The sequence below is a fragment of the Anthonomus grandis genome, chromosome 17 (genome assembly GCF_022605725.1).
Source record: "Anthonomus grandis grandis chromosome 17, icAntGran1.3, whole genome shotgun sequence".
Taxonomy (NCBI): Eukaryota; Metazoa; Arthropoda; class Insecta; order Coleoptera; family Curculionidae; genus Anthonomus; species Anthonomus grandis.
This window is the reverse complement of record NC_065562.1, coordinates 8,933,031-8,960,721: the sequence shown is the minus strand read 5'-3', so window position 1 is coordinate 8,960,721 and position 27,691 is coordinate 8,933,031. Positions and strand designations below refer to the sequence as shown.

Here is a 27,691-nt window from a genome sequence, read left to right as displayed (position 1 = left end):
TCAAAGATTCAACTCCACAGTTTGTCGAGGAAGTTGAACCGGTGTGTCGCTATCGGGTTGGCTTCTACCTGGGGTGGAGATGCATCTAGGCTTCAGCTTCTGGTAGACATAGTAGCTAATTGCAACTACTAGGCTTAAATACAAAAGGGTGGTCCAGACGCTGGGGTAGCGCGTCATTTCGTCTATTATCGGTTTGGGCTGATTGTGGAGGATTTGGCTCTTCAATCGGTCTAGTCTATCCAGTTTCAGGTCATCGACATGAGCAGTTAAATTCAGCGTGGGCAGGACAATTTAACAATTTTTGACGCGAGTATCTGCGCACTAAATTTATGAGCAGATTTCTGGAAAACCGTACTTACAATAAAAGGGTCGTTTTTTATACAATTAGGATAAAATTTCAATGCAAGTTGGGGATCTATAAATGATTTCGTAGATCCAGAATCAATTAAGATTTTGATGTTATGTTCCGGAAAGGTGACATACGGTAACTCGCTTACGCTATTTGTATTAAAAGACAAGATCGGTGGCTATGTTTGAGGGTTGACTTGATCGACATTTGGAAAATTTTCATAATTCTCTTCAAAATAGTCGTTCGGTTCCTCTTCTTCGTAGTATTCGTTTTGTGGGTCATTTTGTAAATTTTGTTCATAGTAATCTTCATCGCTATATGAATGAGGGTGCAAATTACCTGAAGGGTTAAGTTGTGTATTGTAAATCTCTTCAACAATAGGTTTTGGCCTATTTTGTTGATTTTGGTAATTATTATTTCTATAGTTAGAAGTAGAAGGGCGATTTGTATTATTAGTACAAACAGACATGGGAGTAGGCTTGGGGAATTGCCTATTGGGATTTGGTTTAAAGACATTTTGTTGTCTACCAAAAACTTCCGAGTTTGTTGGCAAACGGGGTTGTTTATAATTCGGGTTAGGTCTTATATCAACTGGGCCTGTTGGGAAAAATCTATTGTTATTGTTTATTATATTTTATGACTATAATTATTTACATTATGTCTGTTAGGGTTTGTGTCTCTGTGAGTCTGGTAGTTAGGTTTTTGTTGAAATTTCTGTTTGTTTTGTGTTTGTGTATTATGCACATAATTACTTTGAAAATACTTTGTATTGTTCTCTTGCAAAACGAACTGTATGGCTTCGGCTAGATCTACCGGCCGCATGCAACGTATGGTATTGCCAAGTGGCTCTCTTAGTCCGGATATAAAAGTAGTTAAGGCTAATTTTTTATACATATCCCTCTTTATGGGGGCAGCTTGAGTATTTTCATGAGCATCAACATAACTGCACAAAAGATTTAGGATTTCTAATACTCTATTATAGAAATTCTGCGGAGACTCATTGCCTTGTTGTCTTAACATTACTAAATCTCTATTTAAGCAAGTTTCATCTCTACGGTCAGCGAAATTTCTATATAGGGTATTTTTTAGATCGTCCCAAGTGGAGACATTTTGAACATTGACTACTAATTTTGCATTTCCCGCTGATTTACCTATTAAGCTATTTAAAATATAAATATTCTGAAAATTTGCGGGGTTGTTAGCATCGTAAAACGTATCAATAATTGATTTGCAAATTGCCAAATATCTATTCAGCTCTGATGGGTTACCATCAAAATTCGGCACACAATTTAAAAATTCTGGTTTAAATTGCGCCATTTTATTTTCTGAATTTATTTTATGACTAGTTTCTTTTTCTAAGTCTTTAAAAATTAATTTTTCAATTTCTTTAATATTAGAAAGATTTTCTTTCAATTGATCTAAATCAATAGTTAACTTATTATTTAACGCTTCCTCAATTATAGAAGCGGAGACAGAGCTAGTTGAAGGTTCTATTCTAAGGCTTTCAAGTGCGTTGCTTAATTCATTAATCGACATTAGCAAAATACTAAGTTGCACTAAACAAAAAATCGACTTACATGAATATTATGACTGCGTTTCTAGCCATCTATGAAGTAGCGAACTCTAGGGTGGCGATTGTAGTCCAATCCAAGGTCCAACTCCTCGTGAAACTGGTCAATGTAGTACCAATCTCCCAAATTTTGCGAAACAGTTCACACAAAGGTCACGATGTCCTCAGTTAACCGCACGCACTTAACTTGTGGTCTTAGCGAATATTTCAATGTCCTTTCGAAGCACTCTCGACCGTTCGATTGCCAATCAATCGTTGAACGAAAAGCCAATATTCGATATATCAGCTTTTGGCAATCCTACCGACTGCGCCAATTAAAAATCGTGTTTTCGATTTTATGTTTTTAAAAAATTATTTATTAGGCTACACAGCCAACATGTAAGTTTAGAATACAAAAATATATCAAAAATCAAATTAACATAGATCTTAGTTACAACAACTCTAAACTCTGACTAACTGTAAAAGCAACGGTAATACTAATATAACAAAGGCATAAAAATAATAAGTAAGCAATATACAAAATGCATCGTAAACAATATGCATGGTAAAGGGGTGTATGTATAACTCACATCAAAATGTTTAAAATTTGCGTAGAATTTAAAAATAAATTGATATTATGACCGCCTCACTAATAAACTTTAAGACTTACGAACGTGCCCAAATTTTAAATAAATTAGTTCCTCTCATCGTTAAAGCACTATAATGAAATAACTAGATATTCTTCTATGAATTAAGGCACAAAAGACACCTGGCTGATTCAGAGTTTAGCCTATTTCGATGTTTTCTAATTACTAATGATGCCTTTGAGAAGAGTCTCTCTGCGGGAACTGATGTTGCCATAGTACTTAAAATGTCCTTTGCCATTTTGGATAAGTTGGGGTAAGAAAATTCGTGTTTATGCCACCATTCGAGAATATTTGTATTTTCTTCTGCCCTCTTAGAAGATAAATATTCGTCAATTTCCTGCCTCCAGATAGTTGGTAATAAAGATAGGTCTTGTTGAGACGTATTAAAAATTGTTCCAAAATCCAAATCGAAGTCATCGTCATAATTATTGCCTTGAATATATGTAGATGTACTAGGTTTTGAAAAATCTGGATTAATCCTCTTTGATTTGTCCTCGATTACAGTATAATAGTTATTTTTGTAAATTTCTTCAAATTGTTTCACAGCAGTTTCCTCTAAATCTTTGCCCCAATCTGCAAACGAAAAAGCTTCTTTTTCTAGACGCGGATCCAAAATAAGGGAAACGTAATATATCCAGTTGGTTTTTTTATAATATTTTAAAATTTTGTCCCTGGCCTTTTGTAGAGCTAAAATAAATTTTGGAGCTTCGATCATTTTTATCATTAAGTTTAAATGACCATTTTTCTAGTTTATCAACTAGTAGGTTTATACCAACTATAACCATTGATAAAGTGCAATATTGGTCTCCCCCAAGTTTATCAGACAAACTTTTAAAAGGTTTTAAGTATTTTACAAGATTTTCTATCAAAAGCCATGTTTGTTCGTCAATTTTATATTGAGCAAAATCTTTATTTGTATCACACATAATAGTTAAAGGAACCTTATATTTTAAAGCCCAGTTAAGCATTTCGTAAGTCGAGTTCCATCTTGTTTTCACATCAATTATTGGTGATGAGTTTTTTTAATTTACTGTGCTACAACATAAATTTGTTTTGTTGTTGTTCAGATTTTTTAATTTTTTTAGCATAATTCTAAGGTTATTTGTAATGTTGCAATTTATGTTTATATTATCGCTTTTTAATAAATTTGATTCTTTATCTGTGCTAAATTCGTTCTCACTATTGGACTCATTGTCAATTATTGCCATTATTTATAACTTTTATTCAGTCTTGAAAAGCTAAATTTAAGACATGAGCAAAACAGATAAAGTGTATATTTTGTTGCTCTAGACCCTCAGTACCACTTATTAAGAGCGATCATGTTTTTAGTTATGAGACGGGGGAATCACCGAATAAAATAAGTTAGTGAGTGATTCCCCGAAAAAAGCAAGAACCAGAAGTGCAAGAAGTCTTGCCAGCAAGACAAGAAATTAATGTGCAAGAAGTTTGCAAGACAAGAAGTAGTTTTACTTCTTGTTTTGTTTAGCAGGACAAGACAAGAAGTTGCCGAGCAAGACAAGAAATCTTGCTTTTTACATCACTAAGCAGAATCAATAGAAATGCCTAAAAATTCGGCGCAGTCTTTATTTGCGATTTGTTCCCCATTTAATGAAAGACCAGCATGATACCCTTGAAACCTTTTAGTTTAAACAACAATATTCAAACGAAAACAAACGAATTGTTACAAATGCCTCTAGATAACAAATATTTTCGATATCTTTTACTTTATGGTTTTTAAATCATATCACTTGCTGGCTCTATCTGTATCCAAATAAAAATCTTGCCTAGGAATTGGAAAAGTTAAGCTTGCTGAAGATATGCGCAATTAATCCTTGCGATGCTTTCTCGCAGTCTGCTGGTAAATGAAATACCATTTTTGTTTTACTATACTAACAAATTTTTTACAAACCTGTGATGTGTATAAATGCTCAGAAAATTATCAATTATTTCTATTTTACCTGGATCAGGCTTTATCTATGTTACACGGCCGATGTGTCGAACTTCTTTTGAACGAAAATGTTTTTAGGTTTGAAGAGCTTACTTAATGAACCTTTTGAACGTTTTTTAACTGTTCTTCAATAGTAATTTCACTTAACACAGCTTCTACTAGCCTTTCAAAGGTGGTTGGAACATTACAGAGACATACATTGTCTTCGACGATCTAGAGTAGGTCTTTCTGTTCCCTATCTCTTTCGGTCTCTTTTTTCTTATTCTTCTCTCTGTTTCTTGTCTTCTTCCTCTAATCCTGTTTCTTAAACTTTTTCAACAATAAATCCATCAGTCTTTATATCTTGTTTGATTTCTGGTTAAAAGCCTCCACAATTGGGCTTTCAGATATCCCACTTCTGACGCCAATTGTAAAAGAAACTCAAGCCATATTTTAACGAGTAAGCGGTTTTAAGCGGCTTTAAGCGTCTTTAAAACATCTCATTCGAGCGATTAAGTCATGACGTCACCGTATAAGGTGCTTTAAGCGTTTGTTAGCGGTCTCCCGAGACCGCTAATAAACTCGATATGTCAAAGTCAAAGGGAAGCTAAGGGATACAAACAATAATAAACAATAAATATTTTTATATTTTTTTAGAGTAGAAGTATTATATTTCTTAGTATAAGTTTTTTTATTTATTTTATATTAATGTCTCATATACATTAACAGTTAAGACATCCAAACCAAATAAAAATGCAGAAAATAATAAATTATCAAAAGAGCGAATAGATTTGCAAAAAATACAGTGAAGAACATAAAGGTGAGGTTGCGCAGATATTTTTTTTAAATTGATTTTTGATTAGTTTGGGTTTATTTCTGTGTGAAAAAAAATATGAGTGAGGTTATGTTTAAGCCAGTAACTTTTTTGTTTATTGTATTTCCTCTTGATCTGATCCTTAAAATGTATGAGATCGGATTTAGTTAGTTTAGTATTTAGACTCAAAACGTTTTGAAAACTTAGACAAATGGGTGTTTTCATGGTTTAGGTCAGTCTCCAAAGTGCCGATGAAAGGTATAGCTAATATTTACTAATATTTAGACTCTGACAGCTGTTAGACATGACGTCATTCGAGCGCAACCATATGATGACGTAACGCTTAAGACATTGTAAGGTAACCGAGTAAGACGCTTACTCGCTAAAATATGGCTTCAGTAAGACTCATTTATTTTTAAAGTTAAGTCACAATCATTTCATCTGAACTCGCTGTGAAGAATGTTATTAATTTGAATAAACAAAAACGACTAAAAGAAACGGAAAAATTTACTAAAAGGAAGGAATAGAATTAAGTGGATAAGATAATGGTGATGAGTGTTATGGATTTTATGCAAATATTAGGAATAAGTACAAAGCTCTTATTTATTTACGTTTGGGTATAATAAAAACAAATTCGACTATACTGTTTGCAAAATTTTCAAGGTTTCATTATTCATCTGGCAAAAATTAACTAAAAATACTCTATTTCAATGTCAAATGAGACATAAGCCATATTATCTCTAATAAAAATAAATGAACTTTAATAGAGATGTAATTGTTTAAAATACTGATGTTGATTAGGTCATGCTTTGTGGCTCCAATGTTCATTCGCAGTATTGTATTTGAGTCCATACATATTAATTTAGAAAACCAAAGCCAAAAGCAAATATATCTAAAATGCGTTTTTGCATCTATTTAAGTTATCGATCGCGTTAAACCAATAAAGAACCACAGTTATCTTTACACATATGGTTTTATACCATCGAATCAAAAATAAACGGAATCCGATCCTGCATTCTCAAATTACAATTCACACATATACATGTATGTATGTGATAAGAAATTTCCTGGTTTAGTATATTTTATGCAACTTTCTTAACTCTCGCGAATATATGTACTTAATATCGGTTCAGCTGGTCGCGATTCTCTTGTGTTACACTGTCACATTTAAATTAATAAAATTTACTGATATTAGTGGATAAGTGCGAATTTGTGCGATTGAAGGTTGAATATAATGGCCACTCTGTCTACCTATGAAGAGTTCAAGGAATTTGGTAAATAAATATTATTCAGGCTTGATCATTTATGAATACATAAAACTCATATTGGAACAACATTTCATCACTAAAATACAAATATTACAATTACTAACCAACACTACATTTCTCTCTTTAAGGCTCTATATTGTTTAAAACGGTCTATTAAGGTTTAGAAAAATTTATTCATTAAATTAAATCGGCTGTCCAATTTTAAAACAGTAATTACGCTTTTGTTACAGCAGAGAAAAAGTGGATTTTTCGAATTCTTTAATTTTGAAAACATCTAATTATGTTATAGTTTCATTTGAAATCTCATGAGTTTCTCTTCCAACAAGGTCCTTACAAGTTTCCTTGTAAATGCAGGAATTGAGTGCCCCAGAATGATAATTCGGTTAAAACCAAAAAGGTAATTTTACAAGCGATGAAAATAACAAGTGTATTAAAACTAGTTGTACTTTTACTTGCAAATTATTATTTAAATGCTTATTGAAAGTGTTTTGAAACGTTTTTTAAGCTAGTTTTTTTGTTCAATACTACTAATATTAGAAAAAATAATAAATTAAAGACGGATATACCTAGCTGTCATTCTGTATTTACAAAACATCAAATTAAATTGACAATAACATTTTTTTATTCATCACTACTCTCGGATAAGTCGGTTTCACTTTCCTCCTGCTGTTGCTCTGTTGTATCCAAAGAGTCATAAAATCCATGATATATTGCAGGAATGAAATCCTTTAAGTTTTTTTGGATTAACTTGAAGAGTTGTAGTGTAGAGTTGGGCTACATTCCATTTCTTTAAATGCAATAAAAGTTTGGTTTAGACTTTTAATATTGTGGCATACAGAAACGGTGATTTTTTTTATCCTCATACTTAAAACTTTTGTATTTTGAGACGGTAAAGTTTTTTATGTTTTTTTTTAAGAAAGATTGGAAATATGAACGAAAGTCTCCTATAATCCGTGGCAATACATTGATAACAGTAAACGTTTTTGAGGTTCTTGCCACTTTTGAATACCATTCTTCCGGCAAGTAAAGGTATGTGACTTTGCGTTTTTCCTTTTCAATAAGAGCAAATTTGCGATCGCATGGTAGATCATTTTAAATCTTTCAGTGGCGACCAACGAACATAACAACATCTGGACAACAACCATGTTTTTATTTTGCCCAACATAGTTATCTGTGAATAAGTACAAGGTCTCCACTGAAGGATCAACAACATTGTCCACATAATGTTTTAAGAAAGATGTTGTCTCATTAGCACCTTTTTTTCCTTCGACTTCATTGTGTACATGTACATATAAGAATGGCCCGTTTTTGCCGAGTAAAAACACTGGTTATAAACCCAAAGCTGCCTTTTATAAAAAATATCACCTATTGGAAGTACGGGTACTGGTAAATTTTGTTGATAGTCAAAGCTAATAACATCCATTTTTTCGTCCGTTTTAGCTTGTTCACTGAACCGCTTAAGGTCGTCGTAAAATTTCTGCGCCTTGGCTTGATGTACAGAGTGTTCTTGATTCAATCGAGCTTTTCCTTCTGGATTTTCCGCCGCATCTATTTGATTCTTGAATCTGTCACATGCATTGCAGACGTCCGTTTTAGGTTTTCCAAATGAAAGATTAAATTTGGTGTTAAATATGTGTAGATAAAAATCATAGTTGATTTCAAATTTTGTTTTGTTATCAGCTTTCCACTGTCGATATTTCTCACTTTCGTACTTTTCCACGTACAACTTATGCATTTTCATTACACTTAAGTCGGGCGAAAGAAACTTTTTTTGACTGCTATTTCTGGGTAGTGCGAGATGCGAATAGGAAATGAATTTATATGTGATTTAATTTGTTGGATTAGAGCTTCTGGTTTTTTAAGTACCCTGGATCCTTCAGATAAACCCCTTTTGTCTGTCGGAGGAGCCGAATTGTTTTTTTTAGCTTGTTCAATTCGATCAATCCTACCAAATTTTATGCCATGAAGCCCCGCTAATGCTTTTTTGCAAACCATTATTTCACGTCCGGCTGCTAATATAATCTAAAATATTGATACATACGTACTATCAGTAAATAGGTATTCGCATAACTAACCTTATAATGAAAGGATAAGTTTCGTTTTGATGTTTGAATTAATTCATTATCAGTTAAAATATTTTCAATCGGATGGCCCTTTCCAGGAAGTCGCTTTTTCATAATGTCTGGTTGCCTTCTGAATAAAAAAACATATAAAAAATGACCTAATTATTGAATCTTTTGTTACTTATATTTTCTTACCTTGCAACAGACCTCACTGTTATCAATCCAAAAAGATAGGAATCTTGCACATTTTTATCAGCCAAGTTGTTAAATTTATCAAGAATGTTTGCTTTTTCTTCAACTGAGATTTTACTTGTACATCTATTTTTGCAGTCGCATTCATAACCTCGCCTTGCAGGCATATTTATTCCGGATTTAGATGTGTATGCTAGTCCTTTATTGAGGTTAGATTTCCTTGAACACTTTTCCAGAGATGTTTATTTATTTTTCTTTTTCTGGTTTTATTCTTCTTAACTTCATTATCACTGTTAGCACTACCACTATAATCTGGGTCTAAATCATCGCTCATTACTTCGATATCACTGTCACTAGACATCATGAAAATGCTAGCAAATAGTCAGCCGGTAAAAAACAACAACGCCGTAACCAAACACTTTAACGACTTCACTTAGAATGAAAACTGGGTAAAAACCGGATATACCGACTTTTCATTCTCAATGACAGAAATGGATATATATTTGCGCCATCTACTGGCTAATCTACTAAGCTGATATGTTCAGTTCTCACTCTAATACGTGTATTAGGTCTACATGGTTGGAATCGCGCAAAAACCAGATTTTCGTAAAAAGTGGTTTTTACCGACTTATCATTCTGGGGTATTCAATTTTAGAGTTATTGAGTGGTTTTTTAATAGATTGAAAAAACCTTAATATTGTCAAAAGCTTTATTAAAGTCTAAATATTAGACACCGATCGTATACTGATCCTAAGCAGGACAAATATGCTTGAAATTATCATATTATAGCACGCTATATAACATTATAAAAAAACCTGTTTGTCGTTAATAGTTTTATATAAGATTATAAAATCAATTCCAGTCCATAATGAAACATTAAAAAAATTAAATTATTTTTTTGTTTTATTACTCTTATAAGACTATGAATTTAAAATTACATTTATAAAATATAAATATTTCAAATCAACATATTTGTATTGGGCTGAGATTATTTTATCACACTTATTTACGGGACAAGACACACACTTTAAAAGTTAATAATGCATTTAGTGATCCTGCTATTATAAAAATTAGAATTCCTCAAGGGACCGTGATTGGGCCAATTCTATTTATCATTTATATTAAGGTTACAAAACGGGGGGTCTTTATCTCCAAGAAAAATCCATGTAGGTCACTTAGTCAAATGTATTATGCATTTGTATATAACCTTGTTTTTTTATTGTTAAAAGACCTTTTAACATACCTTTTATTTATAAATACGTAGATGATTTAATTTGTGCCGTTCCCCCTGGTCAAATTGAAACCACATTGAATTTGTTTAATTCTTTTAATCGAAAATTACAATTCACAATAGAAACAGAAAAAGATCGTATCTTACCTTTTCTTGACACAAAAGTTATCCGGACTGATGATAATACAATTATTTTGGACTGGTATTAAAAAAGTACAGCTTCAGGCAGATTTATTAATTATTGGTCATATCATCCTAAGAACCAGAACCACAACACAGTAATCGCTATAAAAAATAGGGCAACGTATATTAGTGATGAACAATTCTTACAGAACTATCTTAAGAAACCTTTCATTATTTTCATTAACAATGGTTATCCCAAACATATTTTAAATAAACTAATCTATAACTCAAATATATTTGACGGACCAACTGAACCTCAAAATATTCAGTTAAAATATAAAAAACTACCTTATATTAAAGATTTATCGCACCAAATCATAACTCTATTTAATGAGTTCCCTCACATTAAAATAGCAAAATATAATACCTTAACTAATCGAAACCTCTTCTCAAAAACTAAAGATAAGACTCTTTTTAATAGCAATGTGATATATAAAATCCCCTGTTTAGAATGTCAAGGTTGTTACGTTGGTCAGAGATCTCAATGGTTAAAACAGAGAATCACACAACACAAGAGTGGCTGCAAACTCGGAAAAAATACGTGGGCGGTTGCTGAACATTCTCAAAAAACAGGACATCAATTCAATTATGATCAAGTTAAAATTTTAAATGAAGAAAATAACTATAAAAGCCGCCTTTTTTTGGAAATGTATTACATAAATAAAACAAAACACTCTTTAAACTATAAATCTGACACAAACCAACTAAGTAACATCTATAGTAATATTTTAAACCTTATCTAAACATCAAAGAAAGTTATATATAAAAAAAATATAAATTAAAAAAAAAATAAAACGGAAAGAAAAATAGGGGAAGGAATACACAAAGATAAAATACAATAGTTTACACTCGGTATAGTAAATATTTTCTTAACTGTGAATCGCGAGACCCAACGAAATTTTCTTACATTTTTTAGTAACGAAATCACTAGTCATGTTCAATTTAGCATGTAAAGTAATTCCTTATTCGCCATTTCATCATTTTGTTGTGTTCAATTCTTTTATATATTAACAAACTTTTTTACTCTGTTGTAGTTTCTACTAAAGAAGTCACTAAAATATAGGACGAAATATTGAGAATGAACAAATGAGGTTTATTAGTCACAGACCGCTTATACCTGATAATAAGTTTGTATTTCTTCAAATAGTACGGTCGATAATCACAATTATTTTATTATATACAGTGTGACCCATTTGTTTTCGGGTCACCCTGATAAAAAGTTTATTTTTGGTGCGATTTTGCTCGGATTTTTTTTAAATGTTAGGTCCAGAAAAACTGCATCATTATAACAAAAAAAAATTCTGCCATGCAAATTCCAAGGCCTACTAATGTCAGTTTTTAAGGGCCAAATTTTAAGAAACCATGCTAGGCATTTTTTTATCAAAAAATTGTGCACACCACTGGATTTGGCATCCCCCAAAACGGCCTTATACCAAATTTCACCAAAAAATATTAAAAAACAATTTTATGATAAAAAAAAGAAAAGCGCTTTACTTCTAAATTGTCTCTAAAAATTATTGAAATATTGAACTCTATCGTGTCTAAAAATTCTTGAAATATTGAATTGTCACATTTGACATCTAACTGTCAAAAGTGGTAATAGAACGTGTTTAGATAGTATTAGTAATCATGGAAAATTTAAATTTAAGAGAAAAAATTGAAATTGTTCGTCTTGTTGGTGGTAACAAGCGTTCGATGAGAGAAGCTGCCAGAGAATTTAATATTAGGCATCGTGATAGACCAGTATGTCTAGGTACTGTGCAACGTGTTAATAAAATTTTCAATGAAACAGGATCTGTTTCGAAAAATCTACTTAAAAATAGACATTATGGACGGCGTGGGCTCAGAAGAAATGAAAATTACATTTTGGAATATTTTAACGGCAATCCTCGAAGTAGTGTCAGAACGGCTAGTTTGATCCTTAACATCCCCAGAGAAAGTATAAGAAGATGTTTGCAAAAAAATAACAAAAGCATTTAAGCCAAAATTTTTGCACACCTTAGAGGATGGTGACCAGGCAAGAAGATTAGAGTTTTGCTATTGGCTTCAGGGAGAATATTTAAACAACAGAAACTTTCTAGATAAAATCCTTTTTAGCGATCAAGCCACTTTTACCACAAATGGCGTAGTCTCCAGTCAAAATTGCCGCCACTGGTCCGTGCAGAATCCAGAATTTATAATAAATGCAAGGAGACAGTATTCGCAAAAAATTAACGTTTGGTGTGGAATACTAAGCGACAAAATTATTGGTTCTTTTTTCTTTAATGGTAATTTGAATACAATTGAATTTTTGAATTTTCTTGAGAATGAATTTTCGAACGCATTATTAGATTTACCCTTAAGATATCACCTTAATTTGAAGTTTCGATTAGATGGTTGTCCTGTCCATAATGTTCGTTTAGTAAGAGACTGGTTAAATCAACATTTTAAAAACTGTTAGATAGGACGAAACAGTCCTTTCGTTGAGTGGCCACCGAGATCCCCTGACTTAACGCCACTTGATTTTTTCTCTGGTTAATTTTTTTGTTTGTTGTTTATTGTTTGTTTTTATTTGTATTTAGTTTGGAATTGTTATTTGCTTGTATTATCTTTGTTCAATTTGTTTCTTTCATGGCTATCTACATATTTTTAAATGTAAATAAATGCATAATTTCCCTTTTTATTTTTTGTTATAAAATTGTTATTACTTAATATTTTTTGGTGAAATTTAGTATAAGGCCGTTTTGGGGGAAGCCAAATCCAGTGGTGTGCACAATTTTTTGCTAAAAAATGCCTAGCATGGTTTCTTAAAATTTGGCCCTTAAAAACTGACATTGGTAGGCCTTGGAATTTGCATGGCAGAATTTTTTTTTGTTATAATGATGCAGTTTAACATAAAAAAAAACCCGAGCAAAATCGCACCAAAAACAAACTTTTTATCAAGGTGACCCGAAAGCATATACACTGTATATAATATACACTGTATATAATATACACTGTATATTTTGGATGCGGAATATATATACAGTGCGAACGTAAAGGTTGGAATAAATTCATTTAAAATTCAGGGGTATGTTCAAAAAAAAAACGCTCGGACATGTCGATTTTTATTTTTAACTGCGGGTTTTCTTACTATAATTTTATGTATACAGGGTGGCCCAAAAATAAGTTACGGTCATCAACGTAATTTTCTTAAATGTAAACACCTATTTTTTATTTTAGATTTAGGTTCTACATCAAATTCTAAGTACATTTCATGTACCATGTCCTATACCTAAACTCGACTGTTGACGATTGAACACAATAAAAGGCTATTTTTGGAAGAGTTATTTATATCAAGCAACCTATCAGTTATTGTTTGGTTATTTACATTTGTGGTTGGTGTTTTTGATTGTTAACTTGTCACAATTTGTTGACATCAAATAATTTTGAGTGAATTTAGTTTGATTTAGATGCCTAAGCAAAGTTTTGCTTGTGTTAAGTTTATCAAAAGATAAAATTAAAATTTCAAAAAATGGTACGTCTTAGTGAGCGAGAGCGAATAGAGATTTTGATGATGATTGGTTATGGAAACAGGATGAGCACTCAGATGGAAGTCTGTGAAATTTATCATGCCAAGTATCCTGATAGGCCACGTATATCTCAAAGTACTGTCAGTAAAATAGAACAGAAATATCGGGATTTGGGTCATGTCAGGGATAATTATACGAAAGGTCGGTCAAGTATATCAGAAGAGAAGCAACTAAATGTTTTGCTGGCAGTTGAAGAAGATTGTCATAAAACGACTCGCAATATTGCGTTAGAAAATCAGATATCCCAGACATCCGTCGTTAAGTATTTAGGTATAAATAAATGGCACCCTTACAAAGTTCAATTGGTTCATGAACTAAATGAAGATGACCCAGAAAGCCGTTTAGAATTTTGTGAGAGACTTATGGACTTGTGCCATGCTAATCCACAATTTTCAAAAAAAATTGTATTTTCTGATGAGGCAACGTTTTGTCTTCATGGTAGTGTAAACCGGCAAAACTGCCGATATTGGGCAACTGAAAATCCGCACTGGATGATGGAATGCCACAGCCAAGTCCCTCAAAAAGTAAATGTTTGGGCGGGGGTGATTGAAAACAGGGTTATAGGGCCCTTTTTCTTTGAAGGATACTTGAATGGTGAGAGGTATTTAGAGTTTTTAGAAAATGACTTGGTTCCATGCCTTGCCACTTTATACCCCGATCCAGAAGACCCGGATATATTAGATAATTCCTTATGGTATCAGCAAGATGGAGCTCCAGCCCATTACACGCGTCCCGTGCGCCAGTACCTGGATACCGTTTTCCCTGGACGTTGGATTGGTCGGAGGGGTGCAATTGAATGGCCGGCCAGATCGCCGGATCTGACTCCTTTAGATTTTTTTTGTGGCGGTATCTTAAGTCCAAAGTTTATGTTAATCGGCCAAACAACACTGAAGACTTAAAAATTAGAATAACGGAAGAAATAAAATTGATAGAACCTTCTGTTATCGATAACGTTTTACAAGAATTTCAGCATCGACTGGGATATTGCCAAGAGGTTCGTGGCAGCCATTTTTAACACTTAATAAATTAATTAAAATATTTTTATGTATTCTTGCTTAATATAAATAACTCTTCCAAAAATAGCCTTTTATTGTGTTCAATCGTCAACGGTCGAGTTTAAGTATAGGACATGGTACATGAAATGTACTTAGAATTTGATGTAGAACCTAAATCTAAAATAAAAAATAGGTGTTTACATTTAAAAAAATTACGTTGATGACCGTAACTTATTTTTGGGCCACCCTGTATACATAAAATTATAGTAAGAAAACCCGCAGTTAAAAATAAAAATCGACATGTCCGAGCGTTTTTTTTTTGAACATACCCCTGAATTTTAAATGAATTTATTCCAACCTTTACGTTCGCACTGTATATATATATATATATTCCGCATCCCAAAAGTTATGTCTAAATTCATTTAAAATTCAGTGGTGTGTTCGGAAAAAAAAACGCTTGGACCCGTCGATTTTTATTTCAAGTTGCGCATTTTTGTGCCTGAAGTTTGTATATACAGGGTTGCTCAAAAATAAATTACGACCATCAACTTAATTTTTTCAAATGAAAGCACCTTTTTTTTATTTCATTTTTGAATTTCGCGTCATCATGTCCTATACCTAAAGTCAACAGTTATCGAAAAAAAAATGACCAAACATTATTATTGAAGTTCACCTTACGAGTCACCTTATCTCTGAGAATTTTTATACAGAGCAGAATTCCATTTATTCGTGTTTTTTTATTGTTGGCTGGTGACCATGTATTTTTATAGAAACTGTATGACAGTTGTACGCCAAACAGATATTGTCAAGTGTGAAGTGTACGAGCAAAGTTGCGGTTTTCACAATGGTAAAGTTAACGGAACGAGAAAAAATAGAAATTCTGTGCATGGTTGGGTTTGGTGATAGAACACGTACTCAAAGAGAAGCTGCTCAATTATTCAATGAAATCCATCCTGATTGTCCTCCGATATGTCAAAAGGTGGTGAGTCGATAGAGGCTAAATTTAGAGAATTCGGTCATGTTAGAGATCTGCCGAAATCTGGTCGTCCTGCTCGAGATGAAAATGAACAACTTGACGTTTTGCTTTCTTTGGAAGAAAATCCATGCACTCCTCTGTCGCAGATTGGGGCAAATTTACACATGGCGAAATCTATAGTTCACCGAATAGTTAAAAAGCACAAATATCACCCCTACAAAGTTATTCCTGTGCAAGAGTTATTTGATGACGATTTCAACAGGCGAAATGAGTTTTGTGAACGCTTACAAAACATGTGCAATCTAAATAATAATTTAGTAACAAATATTATTTTTTCCGATGAAGCCACGTTCTGTTTGAATTGTAGTGTGAACAGACAAAATTGTCGATATTGGGCAACAGAAAATCCGCATTGGATGATGGAGGTAAACACTCAGTACCCTCAAAAATTAAATGTGTGGTGTGGAATAGTGCGCGGAAGAGTAATAGGTCCTTTTTTCTTTGAACAGACTTTAACGGGACAAGTGTATCTCGACTTTCTCCAATTTGAATTAGTTCCAGCATTACTAGCTTTATTTCCAAATCCATTGGACCCAGACTATCCTGACGAAGAACTAATTTTCCAGCAAGATGGCGCTCCTCCGCACTATGCTGCCACTGTGCATACATTTTTGGATGAAACCTTTCCCAATCGGTGGATAAGAAGGAGAGGACCCATCGAAGGGCCTGCTAGGTCGCCTGACTTAACACCAATGGACTTTTTTTTGTAAGGATACCTGAAGTCGAAGGTATTTGTTAATAGGCCAAATAATCTAGACGACTTGAAAGAGAGAATTCACAGAGAAGTGCGCGCCATAACTCCGGAAATGATTGAAAATGTGCAACGAGACTTTATTGATCGCCTTGGATATTGTCAAGCCGTGAATGGCAACCATTTTGAACATTTAACTTAATTTTTATTCTTTTTTTATTTGTTACATGAATTGTCTTTTTTTCGATAACTGTTGACTTTAGGTATACGACATGATGCATGAAACATACGTAGAATTCCACGCGAAATTCAAAGATGAAATTAAAAAAAAAGGTGCTTTCATTTGAAAAAATGAAGTTGATGCTCGTAATTTCTTTTTGAGCAACCCTGTCTATACTTCACGTACAAAAATGCGCAACTTGAAATACAAATCGACGGGTCCGAGTGTTTTTTTTTCGAACACACCCCTGAATTTTAAATGAATTTAGACATAACTTTTGGGATGCACTGTATATACTATTAAATGTATTGTTGTTTTCAAAAAAACAAAACTACCCGTTATCGGGTTTTGAGTGTTATTTGTTGAACGTATATATTTTTTGTGATGTTCTGTATCAGATGATGGCTGTTTACACAGCCGTAATGCATAATACATTGACTGAGTGACCTACATTCATTAACTAACATGAGTATGAGTGATGGTTCATTGGTATCATACTCTGATGAGACAGCCGCAGTATTTTCTGGCACCTCTTGGGAAAACACAAAAGAAGCAGCAGAACGTGGTTTAGCGAAAATAAAAGATTGGTTGGATTGTTTTAAGTTGAGTCTGAACAGCCAAAAAACTAGTTATATAGCCTTCACCGCAACATCAGTTAATCGACCTCCATTTGACCATATTACACTAAAGACAACTCCTATTAATGAGGTACCATATGTCAGGCATCTTGGTGTTATTGTTGATAAATACCTAAAATGGGATCAACATATCCTAAAATTGACTAGTAATATACGCAAACTTATTTTCCGCTTTTATATTTTAAGGAATATCTAAAACAGCAAATTACTCTTATTGGTTTACCGATCGTTGGTTGAATCTCTTCTGAGATACGGAGTGATCGTCTGGGGAGCCTATATAATAATTCTTTGAAACAACTCAACGTTGTACAGAATTATATTCTGAGAGTTATAAATAAAAAAGGAAAAAGATACTCGACTCAACTTCTGTACTCTGAGGATATTTCTAATGCACGATCCATATACATACCTATTATCTACATGTATCTATGCACACCAATCAAACTACTTTAAAACATATCTAAATCACCACCCTTACACAAGAAATAATATTAACAGACAAAAATACCAAACATTCGTAAAAATTTAGGGCATAGATTTATAAGATTTTTAGCTCCAAAGTTCTATAATATTCTCCCAAATGACATACGACAATTTCAGAATGTAGAAAAGTTTAGTAAGAGGTGTAGGAAGTATATATTATTAAATTTGGGTTTTTTTAAGTGAATTGGTTAGGTACAGCTTCAGTTACGAACTTCTTTCTATTTTCTTTTTAAAAAGGTATTAAAATATTAATTTGCTAATTGGAATTGTTATATCCTGCTAGTTATCCTATTTATTACGAATTATTAGTTTACACCGGTGGCATTATTATTATTATTATTATTATTATAAGTATTATTACTTTGTTTTTGTTTATATAATTTATTTTTCATTGTCTTAGGTATTATATGCACAAACACATGTCTAGGTGCAGGTTTTAAATAATTTTTTTAAATTCATAATTCTTAAGCAATATGAACCTTATAACATGAAATAATGTAAATGTTTGTTATAAATAAATAAAAAACTCATAGAAATTAATAAAAGTTTATAAGCCCCAAAACTTTTGTAAAAAGAGAAGATAAATGGCGAAATTGAAAACAATACCTTGCCTATTATAGTGATTTAACTGATCATTCTTGTAATGATTATTATATAGGGAAGCATTTTTTTAGGGTTCTCCAGGCGAATATTTTATTGCGTCACGAATTTTACTGATAATATAATAGGTGTATATTGCATCTAATTTTTGATACCTCTTAGAAAAGAATTGATCATAGCAGGCCATATAACAGGGGTTTCCGCCCCGCCCAACAAGATAAAATTACACCGTTCAGTCCTCCGCTGGACCTATTTTATATATACACTTAGGTGTCCTGCGACTCTGTAATTTCCTTCCCGGACAGTTTGGATTCCGGAAGTAGCATTCTAACGTGCATCAAATTACACACCTTCCACGTCCCGCCAAATCCTAGCAATAGTCCCAGAAGGTTTATGCCTTTCACGACTCCTGTTTAATGTCTACATGTCTGACCCACATCGGAATCTACCCAGATCTAGCAGTTTGCCGGCGATACAGTCATAACAATATCAGTTGTATAGAAAAGCTATATACCTTGACCAATGGCATAGATGGATGGACCAATGAAGACTACAGATTAATCCACGGAAGACTCAAGCGATTATGTTTTCTAAGAGGCTCAAGAAACCTCCAAGCAAGAAACAAAAGCGAAAAGATCTTAATGTAATTATTCACGTCAAGTATTTGGGCCTTTTCCTCGACCTCACCTGGGCACAACATGCAAAACGACAAACAGCAAAGCCAAGCACGCAACTTCGCCAACTGTATACGATTCTACACTCAAACAACAGACCATGATTGAGAAGTAGGCTCAGGTTTTAAAAGCTCTATATGAGCCTAATACTTACTTGTGCCTGTTTTTTCTTGACATAAACAACCCTTCGGACGATTTAAGGCTGTCGAAAACAGGATCTTCCGTATCATCAAAGAAGCATCCTGGTTAATCAGAAACACCACTCTATGCAGGGATTTCGACCCAGAACTACTGCAAGACTACGCAGAGTATTTACTTTTTATTTATTTACTTAAAAAACAGGATTTCCGACTGCATCTGTAAGGTTGTGGCTTCTTAAAACTTTTCTTAATTCAAACAAAATTCTTTGCATAGAATCATTATATTTTGTGAGAACATTAAGTAATTGTAAAGGTATTTTCTGAATCAGTATAATTATGTCTTTTATTCCTGTGGCATTATTAAGGACAGTTAAAACGGTGCAGTTGAATTCAGCTAGGATTTTAGTGTAAAAAACTTTTCGAGTACACACCACAGATATATAGATAAACGCCATATGATTAAACACTTACACTCATACAGGTCTGGCCCGCTTAGGTCTTTGGTGCGGAAATATTAACATACAATACGAAATCTTAAACTCAAGTTAAAAAAAATAATAGTATTTCTCATACTCTTCCTCTACTTATTAGAGATTGACCCAAACTGAACCTAGAGAGGCACTTAAGATGATCGATTCTAAATAATAATTTATTATTTAGTATTTGTTGAGTCGTATTATTGATTTTTTCCTCCATTCTTCGCAAACAGAAATGATAAGTTCTTGTGGGTTTCTTGCTGGATTTGATTAAAAATGGCTCTGGATCAATAAGCCCATACATACTCTGTGAGATTCATCTCATTGATTTAAACAAAACAACAGAATAGCAACAGACTAACTCATTAGAAAATGTGGAAGAATTTTGGCCATAATTCGATACACTCCTACTCGTATATCTGAATTGTACAGGGTGTTTCAGAACTATGGGATCAAACTACTGGGGGTTGTTCAGTGCAACAGAAGAATCCATTTGAGTATGGATGTCAAAAGACGCGTTAAAATTTATAAAAAACATTAATTACCTAAATAGCATCTGCTGCATTTGTTTTTACCTTTTGTACATGATACCATAACAACAATTGTTTAAAATCAACGCTTATCAATGTCAATTCTCAATGTCATGTTTAAAAATTTTATAGATTACAATTTTTAAACATTTATTGCTAATGGAAAACTTTACCAATCAAGAATTGGCAGATATGCACTTGGCATACGGAGCAACAAACTGCAATGCACGAGCAGCATCGCGGTTGTATCATGAACGTTATCCCGAACGACAGCATCCTTGATACAAAAAGTTTATTGCGGTTCATCGGCGGCTCGCTGAGACAGGCATATTTAAGACCAAGATGCATGATACTGGTGTTGCTCGAACCGTAAGAACGGTCGAATTTGAAGAAGAGGTGCTTCAGCGAGTTGCCGATGAACCATCAAATAGCACACATGACGTCGCTAAGAATATGAATACGAGTAACGCTTCTGTCTGGCGGGTACTACAAGAGCAACAACTCCATCCTTACCACTTCCAGAAAGTGCAAGGTATGACTGCAGCCGATTATCATCCTTCAACTTTGACAATGGCTTCTGGATCACATCATTGCACAACCAAATTTTTTACGATATGTTTTGTGGACCGATGAAACCACTTTCACAAGAGACAGTATTTTTAATAGTAGGAATAGCTTATAGTTTGGGACGAAGAAAATCCTTATGCAATTTTTCCAAGAAAACATCACAATCGTTGGTCTGTCAATGTACGGGCAGGCATTGTTGATGATTATTTAATTGGGCCATACCTTCTACCGGAACGGTTAACAGAACCTATTTATCTGCGTTTATTGGAGGAAGTTCTCCCAGAACTCCTTGAAAATGGTCCACTAAACGTTAGACAGCAAATGTGGTTTCAGCATGATGGAGCGCCGGCTCACTTTGTACAAGTGAGTATTTGGCTCAGCGGTTTGCGTACCGTTGGATTGCCAGAGGTGGAGCAGTTTCTTGGCCTCCTAGGTCACCCGATTTAATGTCGCTCGATTTTTTCTTGTGGGGACATGTAAAGTCTTTAGTCTACGAAAGTCCAGTAGAATCAGAGCTAGACTTAATTGGACGAATAACAGCAGCATTTGAAATCATTCAAAACCAGGATCAAATGTTTAGTGTAGTCCGCCGAAATCATGTGCGGCGTTTAAATCGGTGTATTGAGGTTGGAGGAAGACATTTTGAACAATTGTTGTGATGGTATCATATACAAAAGGTAAAAATAAATGCATCAGATCCTGGTTAGGTAATTAATATTTTTTCTAAATTTAAACGCGTCTTAGGGCCGTAGTGGCGTAGTGACACATTTCCGGACATGGGTTCCTATACTCAAATGGATTCTACTGTTGCACTGAACAAGCCCTAGAAGTTTGATCCCATAGTTCTGAAACACCCTGTATACACAAAGGCTTGACTCATTTTCTCCAATGTATTTTATGGCAAAATTTAACGTCTACTATGTTGTAGCGAATATAAAGCAGATCCTCGAGCTCTTTCCTTATGTGAAACCAATGTGTGGGATACGTCAAATCCGCGACCTCTGATACCCCTCTTCGAGTAAAATCACTGCTTGAGAATATATTTGGGTCAAATTTCGATAATCCATTGTAGAACTTTCCAGCCTTCTTTTTATAGCTTCTGGTCGCATTTATTTACTAAGCTTTGTCCTATCATTTAGACATTAAAGGGATCATCCATAAAGTGACGTGATGATTTAAGGGGATCGAAGGGGTCACCACTTGCATCATTGCTATTTATTTCTATGCCTGTATTTAGTAGATTGACCATACCGCAATTTGACTTTGCGTAGCCTAGAGTTTTGTTTAGATTACACAAAAATTAATAAAAATGTTTGATTTGTTGCAGACGCGTTGCTTGCTGACTTACAAAACACAGTTTCGGGAGGAGTGAATCAAAGCGGATCGAATGTATCAGGATATGGTTCCCTCAATACTCCCCGTGGTAGACAAACTCCCACTTCCGATGTTCCTGCAGCAAAAACTCAGATTCATGGCTCCAATACGGTAAGTGTTTAATCCTACTACTCATGAAAATATTGAAAATTAGAATCCGAAGTAGCCCACACAATCTGGCACACGCACACGTTTAGTTGCCAACAATATGTAAGATCTAATTCCATCTCTCGGCGTTTTAAGCACGCAAAGCTTCTTAAAGTTTAACACAGATGTCCTCACATGTACTTTTTTCGTAGGAATTAAATAACTTGATTTATGTGTGTTTGACATTTACGATTTTGCACTCCGTTAACATGGCACGTGCGTTCTTCATTTTTAAAATCCTTTTGAGTCCCAAAGGTCGCTCGCAATCTTGTAAATTTATTTTTGGCAGCTTTCGTGTTTATTCTAGATATTGAAAACATGTTGAAGTTAAATGAAATTCTGTAAAAATTTAAATTAAGTCCAAGGTACTTAAGCGTATATACATTTTACAGGGTGACCCAGACAATTAGGTTCAATTTTATTTTAGTAATGTTCATTATTTGTTTACTTTCATATGGGGGAGAGGGAAGGGGGTTGCTGCAATGCATCACGATATCCAAAAATGACCACTGCCTGGTGGCCGCCATTTTTATAGTGGTTGTGTCCTTTTGATGTTGGTCACTCTGAACATTTTTAGTGTTGCCAACAAAAAATATATTATTTCACTTTAATTAAGTTGACGACGCTGACGTTTGACGTGTGAGTATAGCGGATTGCCTAGTTTTTGGCGTTTTGTAAACGACGCTTGGGTATATCATTTCGAGTATATGTGGTAATCGTATATTTGATTCACTGTTTCTCAAAACCGAATTATTGTGAATTGTCTGTATTGTTTATGATAGAATAATATATTTTTACTATATGTATAAACCCTTGCTAATTACAAACCCTCATAAAATCATCTATGTATATTTTGGTTTTTATAGATGGTTGTACCTATTAATGTGGAAAAATTGTACATGGAAGGAAAGTTAGACCCGTAATAGTAAAAATACAAAGAAAATAAAAGTGTTTTTAACTGAATTTGTTAAGTAAATACAAGCAAAATTTAAATGATGATCATTTTCATGGTATTAGGATTTATAAGATTCAAGTTTAAGTTTAGATTTATAAGATTCAAGATTATCAGAATAATAAAACAAATATTTTAAAGTGCATGCATCTATTCTAAGTTGATTGATGCTTTGTCTCATTTTAGGTGAGGATTACTTTCTTTCATACATTTTAACGAAATTCTTAATGAAGTTCAAGAAAAATCACAGATCTAACGCAACTATCTCAAATTCTTACCTATATGTAACTTTCTATTTTGTATTTTCGTAAACATAACCTCTCAAAAACTTTAATTGTTTTGTTTCCCTACAATTGGCACGACTAAAATTTGTCAGAGTGACCAACATCGAAAGGACACAATCATGCAAAATGGCGGCTCCCTAGTAGTGGTCATTCACTTTTCATTGAATTGGCAGTCCAGGTATATTTATTAAGTTTGTGCCACAGATATAGAACAGTCATTAAAAAACATGTACCAAAAATCGTAAGCGTGTGTCGTACGTCAGGATGATGTCATATAGCCGAAACTCTTTACAAACCTTTTAGAATATATATTTAAAGAACTGGAATTAACGAAATAGGAATAAACATGGGATTCAAAATCAACATACCAAAAACCCAGTATATGACAAATCTTGTTATGATCAAAAAACATCAAATTGGACATTATATTGACCAAGTTACCACCTACAAATACTGCGCAACAAGAGATATTCAGAATAGGCTTGACTTGGGTATAGCCTTTAAAAAATTAAAATATAACTTTAAAACAAATAACCTGACTTGTCTAAATATGAAAGTCTTTGACCAATGCGTGCTGCCTGTACGCACCTATGGAGCTGAAACGTTACCACTTACAAAAAAAACGTTAATAAGGTACGAATTGCTCAAAAACAGATGGACAGGTCAATGTTAGGCATAACGCTCAGCAGTCGAGAACAATTGAATTAGGAACATGTGCGGAGTGGCTGATGCTGTAGAGCGCACAGCAACTTTAAAGTAAGAATTGGACTGATCAGTGGCAAGAATCTTGAGCCTTCGATTGACAGGAAAGTACTGGAGTGAAGACATATCGCAGCAGAGGCACACTATCATCGGACCACCTGGTAGGAGGTGGTCCGATGGTATTAGGAGGGTCCAAACCAACTGGATGAACGCTACACAAAACAGCAGTGGACGCGAATAGCTGCTTGATGATGATGATGAAAGTTGATTATTGGTTGTGGGAGATGGTAAAGCTGGATGGCTTGTTTTATGGTACCATTCTCATTTTAAAATAGCATGGATGCCCGAAGACGATGTTTCAACTTTTCAGAATATCAACTTATCATCAATATTTTTCTTTTATTAAAAATTCCTTGTGGGTTTCATATTCTTAAAACAAATTTGGCTTAGGCTCTTAGGATATTCCACCTTCAAAAGAAAGCAGTAAGGATTCTTAAGTTGCTGAACAGTACTTTTGATGATAAGTTCAATTTTCATTCTCATGTCATCAACTTCACTGAAGACTCAATCATTAACATCTTTCTTTTAAGAATGCCAAAACTATTTGTGGAGCTTACATCACTCAGTTCTGGACAACTAGAAATAAAGGGAGATTTAATTTATTATTCAAGGGTTTTGCTTCCAAAATATTTAAGACATATAAGTAATTAATAATTTTTCTTTTAGGCTCAACATGTTTTTTTTTAAATTTCTTATAATTGATTTGAAAATGGACAAAATCTAGTAATGGAAATATCTTAAAATTAGAAAAATGACTGGAAAAAATAGACAAACAATGCAGATAAATAAAAAACATTTTGGTTATGTTGCATCACAATAATTAAGTACCTGTGTGAACAGTCGGGCGGTCCTATAGCCAGAAAGGAACTAGATAAAGCTAACGCAGGATTCTTCGAAATTTCCAATCCACATTATCATAAAGCTTCCCGGTTCCCTTTTCAAAAATTCCAAGATGTTTGGGCCTCTATATACCAGTTAATATTAATTAAAGAATATATCTATACTGGTTGAAGAATACTAGGTCAGCCTATTAGGGTATTCGGCCTGCAAAACGAAATAATAAGGAGCTTCTGGATATTACTCTTGATAATAGTAAACTGGCATTCTCATGTGATTAACTTTATACTTGCCATCAACTTCTATGATCTTCCGGCTAAAAATATCAGCGATATTGGATCATGGAGGACATGCTCACTGCTTATCAATTCTTCAAGAGCCATATGTTATACATGTGACGAAAGTTTGGTTAGGTTAATAGAGCCTTCCTCTTGAAAAAGAGAGCAGTAAATGTTCTGAAATCTGCTTAACATTATTCACGGTAGCAAGCTGAACTAACATTCTCATTTTATTAGCTTTACAGAAGGCTTATAATAACTTAAACAATAAATCTTTCTTCGAAGAAGGTTAACGCTGCTTATGGACTATTCTGATCGCCTATTATATATCCCTCTCTGATGTTATTCTGTTGTTGAGAAAATCTCAAACTATTAAGGTATCTCTCCTGCAAAAGCTCTATTTAGAATTATTGCTAATGAAAATATTCGGGATCATTTCAGATCTTGGTTTAGCTATTCCATTGTCAGTTCTAGTGAAAATTACAGTTGTAAAGGTTCGTTAATTTTTAAATTAACAATAAAACCTCCGATGCCATTTTTGATGTTTTGTTAAACTTTAAAAGAGGCACCTTCTTAATATTTGTAGGAAAAGCGTTAAAGAACTTCATCGGTCAATCTCTCAGACCAGTCTTAACTAAAGCAAACCGCTTCTTATGGTCTCAAGAGACAAGTGTTTTTAAACACTTTTCTCTTATAAAATTTATATAAAATCATTCTTCGGCCCTCGACTAACATTCCAACTTATGAATAAAATCTGTCAGTTAGACAAGAAAGACCGTGGTGTCAGCAAAAAGTATCTACCTTTTTGATGTCTCACTATTTGGATAGTCGTTATTTATGAGGAAAAGTATCGACCGCAGTACTGAGCTTTGGGAAACACCATCGTTACCAAAACTTTCCGGTAATTAGACTTCTTCTGTCTGTAACACCTGCTCCCAAAATATGTTTTATAAAACTAGTGCCATTGAAACCAAACTTCTAGAATGTTGTATATCAGAATCAGTGTATTCCTGACTTCTGAACTCCTCTGACTACTGAAACCTAGACGTTTTTGACACCCGAAGCCTAATTGGCATGCACTTTATGACTGCACTTAACTTAGAGAGAGATTTTAGCAATAGTTAACTAGGTGTTCGATTTCCTGGCTGCTCGTTATCGTCGATTTTAGACACAGGTGATGATTATATTTAAGAGGTCATGTACCGGTATGGAACATTTAGATCAATCAATAACTGTGGACAGTAATCCTGATACTTAAAATCTGCCAAACGCCAATTTTCTTCATAAAGGGAATATGTGTACTTTATCAGAATGCTTTAAACAAGCATGGTATTTAAAAAATTAAAGTGGACCATAGCAAAGTAAGCGGTTCCTAAAGCTTCAAGAGACACGCTGTTGTGGAAGACAACAAAAACGTAGGTAGATTAATGCTGTTTCAACTAAAGGTTTATAATCTTAGTTTGTTTATCAGGATCTGATGGTTGACACAATCAAAAGCTTTGCTCAGGTTATAAAAAATAGCACCGGTGAATTGCTGTCTATTGAATGATTCTGCAATGAGATCAGATCAACTATAATAGAATTAGCAAAAATCGGGTACATCGCTGACGTCTCACTATTAGGGAGGTATTCTAATTTTAACAGGAGTGATGTTTAAACCGTCCTTTTCTCGTAATTTTCTCACTACCTTCAAAGCTGATTGCCATCGGTTTTAAAATTTTCCAACTTACCTTAGCCTGTTATAACCAAGTTATCTGCATATTCTTTATGCAAAATGCTGTGTTTAGCTTTCTTTAGCTCTAAGAATAAGCCCTTCATCACCCTGTTCCACAATAGGTCTGATGCCCCCCTTGGGCCATCCACGTAGGACTAGGAAGATAGTACTAGGGTGAGGTCAATCTACCTGCATATCGTTGCGTCAACTCCAAGTTCCCTTGGGGCTTTTGCTACAGATTTAAATAATATGTTGTCAAACGCACCATCTATGTAGATGAAAGATGGCCAGTGTCACTTCTTTGTTTTTCAGAGTTTCTCTATCTTGGGCACAAGCCCAAGTACTACATAGTATAGTGATCTTCCTACAGAGCAAGCAGTAGTATATCCCTATAGTCGTCTTCCTGCAGAGTTCACATTCTTGTTCTTGAATGAAAATATTATCAATTTTAGATTAATGAAGCAGAAAATAGCATTAATATTAATAACCTCTCTTCCTTCAGTTATGTGTCTGGACAAA

General features: G+C 33.8%; 1 protein-coding gene across 3 annotated transcripts in view; it reads left to right on the top strand.

The window, feature by feature from the left end:
• The window catches only part of LOC126746549 (leupaxin), a 186,626-nt gene that overhangs the window by 59,532 nt on the left and 99,403 nt on the right, over window positions 1-27,691 (top strand). For all 3 annotated transcript variants that reach the window (XM_050454858.1, XM_050454857.1, XM_050454859.1), the window contains exon 2: window positions 22,152-22,309. In XM_050454858.1, coding sequence (XP_050310815.1) covers window positions 22,152-22,309 — 158 coding nt within the window. The remainder of the gene's footprint in view (window positions 1-22,151; window positions 22,310-27,691) is intronic.